The sequence below is a fragment of the Penaeus vannamei genome, chromosome 14 (assembly GCF_042767895.1).
Source record: "Penaeus vannamei isolate JL-2024 chromosome 14, ASM4276789v1, whole genome shotgun sequence".
Lineage (NCBI taxonomy): Eukaryota > Metazoa > Arthropoda > Malacostraca > Decapoda > Penaeidae > Penaeus > Penaeus vannamei.
In genome coordinates this window covers 44,555,670-44,565,669 of record NC_091562.1, presented here as the reverse complement: position 1 = coordinate 44,565,669, position 10,000 = coordinate 44,555,670, and the positions used below count along the sequence as shown (strand labels likewise).

The following is a 10,000-nucleotide window of genomic DNA, read 5'->3' as shown; positions in this document are numbered from 1 at the left end:
ATTTGCACATTTGCAAAAAAATCACATTTATTACAATCCACATTCTTTGCCGTCTCATGCTGTCTCTTTTACCAAAAACAAAATAAAACCCTCTATGCAACCAATGCACGCCCTTACCATTTACTCACAAAACAACCCATTCAATGCACCAAAACCAACATTGCTACAAAACCACAAAACCGCTGCACCAGAGAGAGGAGGGAAGGGGGAAAAGGAACAAAGAACACAAATATAAATAACACACACACGGATACACACCTACAACTGCCACGAAAAAAAAAACACAATTACCACACACACACATTCTTCCAACTACGTCAACACACGCACAACCCACCAACTCTGCCACCAAAGGAAAATACCACACACACACAAACACAGATACGCTTCTAACTATTACAAACACACTTACGACCACTTAATCAATAAACAACATTTCAAAAATACACCATACATACACTTGGATGGCTAAACATGCAGCCTAAGCCACTTTCTTCAGGGGATACCCGAATATGGCCCAGTTCCCCAGCTACATGTCAAAAAACAAATTACTTTGCTTACGTGTGTCCTCATATTCGTATGTATACATGAAATAAGCTAGATAACACTAACAGTAAAAATTAATACAACATGAAATCCTCATATTGAAAACAAGGCTTTATACAAAAAGTAAACTCTTTCAATTCTTCTGTCACAGGCGTGAACAAAAAATGTTAAATTATAATTTTTTTTTTTCTTGCCAGAATAAACAAATAAAGGAGAGAAAATATCAACAAAAAAGGTTGAAAACAAAGAAAATATCCAAATAATGGAAAAGATGTTATTCAAAAACAATTAAATAAATGCAAACAAAAGAAAACTAGAATCAGATATGTTAATAAAGGTCTCCCGTCTCTCTCTTTCACTCTCTCTCTCTTTCTCTCTCTTTCTCTCCCTCTCTTCCTCTTTCTCTTTCTCTTTCTCTCTCTCTTTCTTTCTCTCTTTCTCTCTCTCTTTCTCTCTCTCTTTCTCTCTCTCTATCTCTCTATCTATCTACCTATCTATCTATCTATCTATCTATCTATCTATCTATCTATCTATCTATCTATCTATCTATCTATCTATCTATCTATCTATCTCTTTCTCCCTCTCTAATATACAACGAAAAGCACTATAGAAAGGCAATAGAAATAATGAATGTAGAGTGAATGGAATAAGAAAAATGACAAAAATGATGAAAAGGGAAAATACAAATATTTCAGAAAAGAGAGAAAGGCAGAATGGAAAGTCCAACTTTAAAAATAATAATAATAATAAAAAAATTATATATATATATATATATATATATATATATATATATATATATATATATATAGATAGATAGATAGATAGATAGATAGATAGATAAAACTAAGGTACAAAGAAAAATATGAAGATTAATACAAATAGGAGAAAAGAAACAAAAAACAACAAAAGGAAGTAGATAAAAAAATGGTCAGTGTAGGAATGATAAAGAAGAGAAGAGCTAGAAAATATCAACACTTACGATTGAAATGACAAAATAAAAAGATCCGCTAAAAATAATGTGAAACAAGGACAAGAAAAGAAAAGGGGAAGAAAGGGGTCATATATATATATATATATATATATATATATATATATATATATATATATATATATATATATATATGAATGACTAAGGAAATATATGATACAATCCCCTAGCAAAGGATAGAGAAAATGAATGAGAGAAAGAGTTAAGAAATCGTAACTGTGAATGAAAAGAAAATAAGAAGTACATGGATTATTATAGAAAATATGGGTGTTATGGGAGAGGAACATGATAAGAACATCAGACACGAAACAGGATAAATGAGGATCAGAAACAAGAAAATCCGCCATCAGTTATTTTCTCAAAGTCTTATGCCCCCCCCCCTTGGATATTCTCTCCTTCTTTTCTCTCATACGCGTAAAAGCGTTAAAGGAAGAGAAATGAGAGAGCGAGAAAGAGAGAATAAGTAGAGAGAACAAATAAACAGGGGGTGAAAATATATTTACACGGAAAATAAAGAGTTAACGGGAACAGAGAGAAAACTAGGTTTGTGGGGTAAGAAAGGGAGAAAATATAACTGAGAACTAGGAAATCAGAAAAAAAGCAAAAGAAATTTCATATGCATAAAGACGCAAAAAGACAAAAATAATGGAAAGATTTCTGATTAAATGGACAATAATATGATACAGACCAAGAGAAAGAAGAAAGGAAGATTGTAAAAGACAAAAAGAGTTAGTAATTACGAATATAAAAAATATATTAAAGATAGTGAAAGCTTTTTATACACATTCAAAAATTCATAATATAATTTGGATAAAACTGTGGGGGAGAGAAAAGTTATATTATTTGTGCACCATAAAAAAGGGAAAACGAAAAAAATAAGTAAGAAATACGGTCAAGGGAGGAAAAAAAGAAAAGAGAGAACGAAATTTAATGGCAACCGAAAATTAACTCTTTATAGAATGAAAAACAGTTAATATTAAAAACAATGAGAAGAATGAGAAATAGAACTGTGTGTAGTAAGTATGCCTCCCATTCTATTGTCTTCCCAACTTTTTCACACACAGGCTTCTCTATCTCTCTGGCCAGAAAACTACGACTGCCAAGTGTGGCACTGAGGCCATTCACAAGTGCGGAAATTTTCTTGGGCTCTTCTGGCAGAATCCCCCCCACTGACCAGTGGAATTCTGGACACATACAGGAATGTTATGTAAGATGAATAAAATACTGCGGTAAAGTATTTGAATGGAAAATCTAAACTAAGATAATTGAGCGATATTTGATTCAAAACGCTAATAATTAACAAGCACACACAAGAAAATAGACTGCCGCCACATTTTCCGGAAAAAGAATTGAAAATTTCCGACAAAACTAACTTCCTACTTGAGAGTGGCTTTAAGCCTATACTGATGCGAGCTGTGTCTTGACGTGACATTGGGCTTGTATAAGCACATGTGACAGTGCGATTTACAATACGTAGTCCAGAATTGCGGCGTTTTCTCGCCCTGGAGCCTACACGTCCACATTTGCTGTAGAGGGACGAGGTAGCCGTGCATTCGTCGCCACCCGCGCACTAATGCCGGCTGCACGTCTTGCAACTTCTCACCTCATCTGGCGCCGTCGTGTCTGGGTTCCGGTTGCTAGGCAACTGGCCATTTTCTTTCATTCTCAGTGCCCGCGTGCTGACGCTTGGTTGTAAGGCATTGGCAATTAAAGACTCATACACTTCACACATATCCAGCACATCACTGACACACTTTACAAGGCGAAAATTGTGCAACTTTTCAGTGCTTGCCCCCGGTAGGGAAATACCCCAGGGAAGGGGGTCCGGGGGCTTGCCCCCGGTAGGGGGTTAGGAAGGTATACTACGTCTGTACGCCGAAATACCCTCAGGGAAGGGGGTCCGGGGGCTTGCCCCCGGTAGGGAAATACCCCAGGGAAGGGGGTCCGGGGGCTTGCCCCGGTAGGGAAATACCCTAGGGAAGGGGGTCCGGGGGCTTGCCCCCGGTAGGGGGTTAGGAAAGTATACTACGTCTGTACGGCGAAATACCCTCAGGGAAGGGGGTCCGGGGGCTTGCCCCCGGTAGGGAAATACCCCAGGGAAGGGGGTCCGGGGGCTTGCCCCCGGTAGGGGCTTAGGAAGGTATACTACGTCTGTACGCCGAAATACCCTCAGGGAAGGGGGTCCGGGGGCTTGCCCCCGGTAGGGAAATACCCCAGGGAAGGGGGTCCGGGGGCTTGCCTCCGGTAGGGGCTTAGGAAGGTATACTACGTCTGTACGGCGAAATACCCTCAGGGAAGGGGGTCCGGGGGCTTGCCCCCGGTAGGGAAATACCCCAGGGAAGGGGGTCCGGGGGCTTGCCCCGGTAGGGAAATACCCTAGGGAAGGGGGTCCGGGGGCTTGCCCCCGGTAGGGGTTTAAAAAGATATACTACGTCTGTACGCCGAAATACCCTCAGGGAAGGGGGTCCGGGGGCTTGCCCCCGGTAGGGAAATACCCCAGGGAAGGGGGTCCGGGGGCTTGCCCCCGGTGGGGGTTAGGAAGATATACTACGTCTGTACGGCGAAATACCCTCAGGGAAGGGGTTCCGGGGGCTTGCCCCCGGTAGGGAAATACCCCAGGGAAATGGGTCCGGGGGCTTGCCCCCGGTAGGGGGTTAAGAAGGTATACTACGTGTGTACGCCGAAATACCCTCAGGGAAGGGGGTCCGGGGGCTTGCCCCGGTAGGGAAATACCCTAGGGAAGGGGGTCCGGGGGCTTGCCCCCGGTAGGGGTTTAAAAAGATATACTACGTCTGTACGCCGAAATACCCTCAGGGAAGGGGGTCCGGGGGCTTGCCCCCGGTAGGGAAATACCCCAGGGAAGGGGGTCCGGGGGCTTGCCCCCGGTAGGGGTTTAAAAAGATATACTACGTCTGTACGCCGAAATACCCTCAGGGAAGGGGGTCCGGGGGCTTGCCCCCGGTAGGGGGTTAGGAAGGTATACTACGTCTGTACGCCGAAATACCCTCAGGGAAGGGGGTCCGGGGGCTTGCCCCCGGTAGGGAAATACCCCAGGGAAGGGGGTCCGGGGGCTTGCCTCCGGTAGGGGCTTAGGAAGGTATACTACGTCTGTACGGCGAAATACCCTCAGGGAAGGGGGTCCGGGGGTTTGCCTCCGGTAGGGGCTTAGGAAGGTATACTACGTCTGTACGGCGAAATACCCTCAGGGAAGGGGGTCCGGGGGTTTGCCTCCGGTAGGGGGTTAGGAAAGTATACTACGTCTGTACGCCGAAATACCCTCAGGGAAGGGGGTCCGGGGGCTTGCCCCCGGTAGGGAAATACCCCAGGGAAGGGGGTCCGGGGGCTTGCCCCCGGTAGGGGGTTAGGAAGGTATACTACGTCTGTACGCCGAAATACCCTCAGGGAAGGGGGTCCGGGGGCTTGCCCCCGGTAGGGAAATACCCCAGGGAAAGGGGTCCGGGGGCTTAGGAAGGTATACTACGTCTGTAAGCCGAAATACCCTCAGGGAAGGGGGTCCGGGGGCTTGCCCCCGGTAGGGAAATACCCCAGGGAAGGGGGTCCGGGGGCTTGCCTCCGGTAGGGGCTTAGGAAGGTATACTACGTCTGCACGCCGAAATACCCTCAGGGAAGGGGGTCCGGGGGCTTGCCCCCGGTAGGGAAATACCCTAGGGAAGGGGGTCCGGGGGCTTGCCCCCGGTAGGGGGTTAGGAAGGTATACTACGTCTGCACGCCGAAATACCCTCAGGGAAGGGGGTCCGGGGGCTTTCCCCCGGTAGGGAGATACCCCAGGGAAGGGGGTCCGGGGGCTTGCCCCGTTAGGGATATACCCTAGGGAAGGGGGTCCGGGGGCTTGCCCCCGGTAGGGGGTTAGAAAAATATACTCCGTCTGTACGGCGAAATACCCTCAGGGAAGGGGGTCCGGGGGCTTGCCCCCGGTAGGGAAATACCCCAGGGAAGGGGGTCCGTGGGATTGCCCCCGGTAGGGGGTTAGGAAGGTATACTACGTCTGTACGCCGAAATACCCTCAGGGAAGGGGTTCCGGGGGCTTGCCCCCGGTAGGGAAATACCCCAGGGAAAGGGGTCCGCGGGCTTGCCCCCAGTAGGGAAATACCCCAGGGAAGGGGGTCCGGGGGCTTGCCCCCGGTAGGTGTTTAAAAAAGATATACTACGTCTGGACGCCGAAATACCCTCAGTGAAGGGGGTCCGGGGGCTTGCCCCGGTAGGGAAATACCCCAGGGAACGGGGTCCGGGGGCTTGCCCCCGGTAGGGGGTTAGGAAGATATACTTCGTCTGTACGGCGAAATACCCTCAGGGAAGGGGTTACGGAGGCTTGCCCCCGGTAGGGAAATACCCCAGGGAAGGGGGTCCGGGGGCTCGCCCCCGGTACGGGCTTAGGAAAGTATACTACGTCTGTACGGCGAAATACCCTCAGGGAAGGGGGTCCGGGGGCTTGCCCCCGGTAAGGAAATACCCCAGGGAATGGGGTCCGGGGGCTTGCCTCCGGTAGGGGCTTAGGAAGGTATACTACGTCTGTACGGCGAAATACCCTCAGGGAAGGGGGTTTGGGGGCTTTCCCCTGGTAGGGAAATACCGCAGGGAAGGGGGTCCGGGGGCTTGCCCCCGATAGGGAAATACCCCAGGGAAGGGGGTCCGGGGGCTTGCCCCCGGTAGGGGCTTAGGATGGTATACTACGTCTGTACGCCGAAATACCTTCAGGGAAGGGGGTCCAGGGGCTTACCCCCGGTAGGGAAATACCCCAGGGAATGGAGTTCGGGGGCTTGCCCCCAGTAGAGAAATACCCCAGGGAATGGGGTCCGGGGGCTTGCCTCCGGTAGGGGCTTAGGAAGGTATACTACGTCTGTACGCCGAAATACCCTCAGGGAAGGGGGTCCGGGGGCTTGCCCCCGGTAAGGAAATAACCCAGGGAATGGGGGCCGGGGTCTTGCCTCCGGTAGGGGCTTAGGAAGGTATACTACGTCTGTACGGCGAAATACCCTCAGTGAAGGGGGTCCGGGGGCTTGCCCCCGGTAGGGAAATACCCCAGGGAAGGGGGTCCGGGGGCTTGCCCCCGGTAGGGAAATACCCCAGGGAATGGGGTCCGGGGGCTTGCCCCCGGTAGGAGCTTAGGATGGTATACTACGTCTGTACGCCGAAATACCTTCAGGGAAGGGGGTCCAGGGGCTTACCCCCGGTAGGGAAATACCCCAGGGAATGGGGTTCGGGGGCTTGCCTCCGGTAGGGGCTTAGGAAGGTATACTACGTCTGTACGCCGAAATACCCTCAGGGAAGGGGGTCCGGGGGCTTGCCCTCGGTAGGGATATACCTCAGGGAAGGGTGTCCGAGGGCTTGCCCCCGGTAGGGTTTTAGGAAGGTATACTACTTCTGTACGGCGAAATACCCTCAGGGAAGGGGATCCGGGGGCTTGCCCCCGGTCGGGAAATACCCCAGGGAAGGGGGTCCGGGGACTTGCCCCCGGTAGGGGCTTAGGATGGTATACTACGTCTGTCCGGCGAAATACCCTCAGGGAAGGGGGTCCGGGGGCTTGCCCCCGATAAGGAAATACCCCCAGGGAATGGGGTCCGGGGTCTTGCCTCCGGTAGGGGCTTAGGAAGGTATACTACGTCTGTACGGCGAAATACTCTCAGGGAAGGGGGTCCGGGGGCTTGCCCCCAGTAGGGAAATACCCCCAGGGAAGCGGGTCTTGGGGCTTGCCCCCGGTAGGGGCTTAGGATGGTATACTACGTCTGTACGCCGAAATACCCTCAGGGAAGGGGGTCCGGGGGCTTGCCCCCGGTAAGGAAATACCCCCAGGGAATGGGGTCCGGGGGCTTGCCCCCGGTAGGGGCTTAGGAAGGTATACTACCTCTGTACGCCGAAATACCCTCAGGGAAGGGGGTCCGGGGACTTGCCCCCGGTAGGGAAATACCCCAGGGAAAGGGGTCCGGGGGCTTGCCCCCGGTTGGAGTTTAGGAAGGTATACTACGTCTGTACGGCGAAATACCCTCAGGGAAGGGAGTCCGGGGGATTGCCCCCGGTAGGGAAATACCCCAGGGAAGGGGGTCCGGGGGCTTGCCCCCGGTAGGGGGTTAGGATGGTATACTATGTCTGTACGGCGAAATACCCTCAAGGAAGGGGGTCCGGGGGCTTGCCCCCGGTAAGGAAATACCCCCAGGGAATGGGGTCCGGGGCTTGCTTCCGGTAGGGGCTTAGGAAGGTATACGTCTGTACGGCGAAATACCCTCAGGGAAGGGGGTCCGGGGGTTTGCCCCCGGTTGGGAAATACCCCAGGGAAGGGGGTCCGGGGGCTTGCCCCCGGAAGGGAAATACCCCAGGGAAGGGGGTCCGGGGGCTTGCCCCCGGTAGGGAAATACCCCAGGGAAGGGGGTCCGGGGGCTTGCCCCCGGTAGGGGGTTAGGAAGGTATACTACGTCTGTACGGCGAAATACCCTCAGGGAAGGGAGTCCGGGGGATTGCCCCCGGTAGGGAAATTCCCCAGGGAAGGGGGTCCGGGGGCTTTCCCCTGGTAGGGGGTTAGGATGGTATACTATGTCTGTACGGCGAAATACCCTCAAGGAAGGGGGTCCGGGGGCTTGACCCCGGTAAGGAAATACCCCCAGGGAATGGGGTCCGGGGGCTTGCCTCCGGTAGGGGCTTAGGAAGGTATACTACGTCTGTACGGCGAAATACCCTCAGGGAAGGGGGTCCGGGGGCTTGCCCCCGGTTTGGAAATACCCCAGGGAAGGGGGTCCGGGGTCTTGCCCCCGGTAGGGATATACCCTAGGGATGGGGGTCCGGGGGCTTGCCCCCGGTAGGGGCTTAGGAAGGTATACTACGTCTGTACGGTGAAATACTCTCAGGGAAGGGGGTACGGGGGCTTGCCCCCGGTAGGGAAATACCCCAGGGAAGGGGGTCCGGGGCTTGCCTCCGGTAGGGTGTTAGGAAGGTATACTACGTCTGTACGCTAAAATACCCTCAGGGAATGGGGTCCGGGGGCTTTCCCCCGGTAAGGAAATACCCCAGGGAATGGGGTCCTGGGGCTTGCCTCCGGTAGGGGCTTAGGAAGGTATACTACGTCTGTACGCCGAAATACCCTCAGGGAAGGGGGTCCGGGGGCTTGCCCCCGGTAGGGAAATACCCCAGGGAATGGGGTTCGGGGGCTTGCCCCCAGTAGGGAAATACCCCAGGGAATGGGGTCCGGGGGCTTGCCTCCGGTAGGGGCTTACGAAGGTATACTACGTCTGTACGCCGAAATACCCTCAGGGAAGGGGGTCCGGGGGCTTGCCCCCGGTAGGGAAATACCTCAGGGAAGGGTGTCCGAGGGCTTGCCCCCGGTAGGGGGTCAGGAAGGTATACTACGTCTGTACTGCGAAAATACAATAAAAAGCAAATCTTGATTTTAAAAATCACAAATAATTAAGAAAAATAATTATATATATATATATATATATATATATATATATATATATATATATATATATATATATATATATATATATATATATATATGGCAAATATATCACAAACACAAAAATCCTGCCAGTTACATAAAATGGATAAAGAATCGATAGAATATCATACAACATAAAATAGAAAATAAATGCCCAACATCTAAAAATAAAAGGAGAATTATGCCAGAAACAAAAAAAAATCGTCAACGTAAACAAACAAACAAACGGGCAGACAAATGCTCCATCTAGCTTGTGAATCACAGTTTCCGGAAATGAACAAGGAAGACAAATTAAAATATATAAAAGGTAAAAGCTAAGACCTTACTATAAGCAAATTAGATTAAAAGAACGAATTAAAAAAAGGCGGCTCTTTGGAAAACAAAAAGATTTCTAAAATGCCCGACAATAATAATTAAAAAGAAACGTAAATTAAGAATTCAGGATTAAAATGATTACTTTAAAAATGAAAATTCCATACAATTACTGCCAGAGGAAAAGCTAAAAGGGCAAGGCATAAGGGATGAGAAGTGCCAGCTGATCCATGTGTTCCATGTCCTCCAGGATCTTCATAATTTTCCGTAGGCCAGGAATAGGGCAGGATATAGAATAAGGAAGGGCTAGGCTAAGGGAAAAGAAGCAGGAATGAGGTTTAGGGCAAAGGAAAAGGAATAGAAGAAGAAGGTAGGAAAAGTAAAGAAAAGCCCATCACTAGATAAGCAAGGATGCTTAGGGTCTAGGCATTCTGTGACAAAACATGAAGTACAAGGCAAAGATACAGGAGGGAGAAAGTTACTTGGGGGACAAAGGAGACAGTATAGAATAAGAAAACAAGAGTAAAGAACTGCTGAAGTAACAAGGAAAAAAATGGATGCCAGGCTAGGCTAGGGAGGAGAGGAAAATCAAGGGGCACAGAAGCTAGGAGAGGGAGAGGAAGAGGCACAGAAGCTAGGAGAGGGAGAGGGAGAGGAAGAGGCACAGAAGCTAGAAGAGGGTGAGGAAGAGGCACAGAAGCTAGGAG

The 10,000-nt window shown here is 50.2% G+C and overlaps 1 protein-coding gene across 1 annotated transcript; it reads right to left on the bottom strand.

Moving 5' to 3' along the window:
* Positions 1-3,104: 3,104 nt before the first annotated feature.
* LOC138864000 (basic proline-rich protein-like) lies at positions 3,105-9,227 on the bottom strand. The gene is made up of 9 exons (XM_070129534.1): positions 9,205-9,227; positions 8,670-8,897; positions 8,212-8,349; positions 6,721-7,137; positions 6,245-6,372; positions 5,961-6,064; positions 5,557-5,824; positions 5,274-5,362; positions 3,105-3,287 (listed from the first exon to the last, which is right to left on the bottom strand). Exons 1-9 carry the CDS (start codon positions 9,225-9,227, stop codon positions 3,105-3,107), a joined length of 1,578 nt encoding a protein of 525 aa, XP_069985635.1.
* Between the last annotated feature and the right edge of the window lie 773 nt (positions 9,228-10,000).

Excerpts from the sequence above, each read along its gene's own strand:
- LOC138864000 (XM_070129534.1), bottom strand. The coding sequence starts at position 9,227 with ATGGAGCATTTGTCTGCCCGTTT. Across the intron at positions 8,898-9,204 it reads GAGCATTTGTCTGCCCGTTT|TACAGACGTAGTATACCTTC; the intron begins GTTTGTTTGTTT and ends GTATTTTCGCAG. Across the intron at positions 6,373-6,720 it reads GGGGTATTTCCCTACCGGGG|CCCCTACCGGAGGCAAGCCC; the intron begins GTAAGCCCCTGG and ends TACCTTCCTAAG.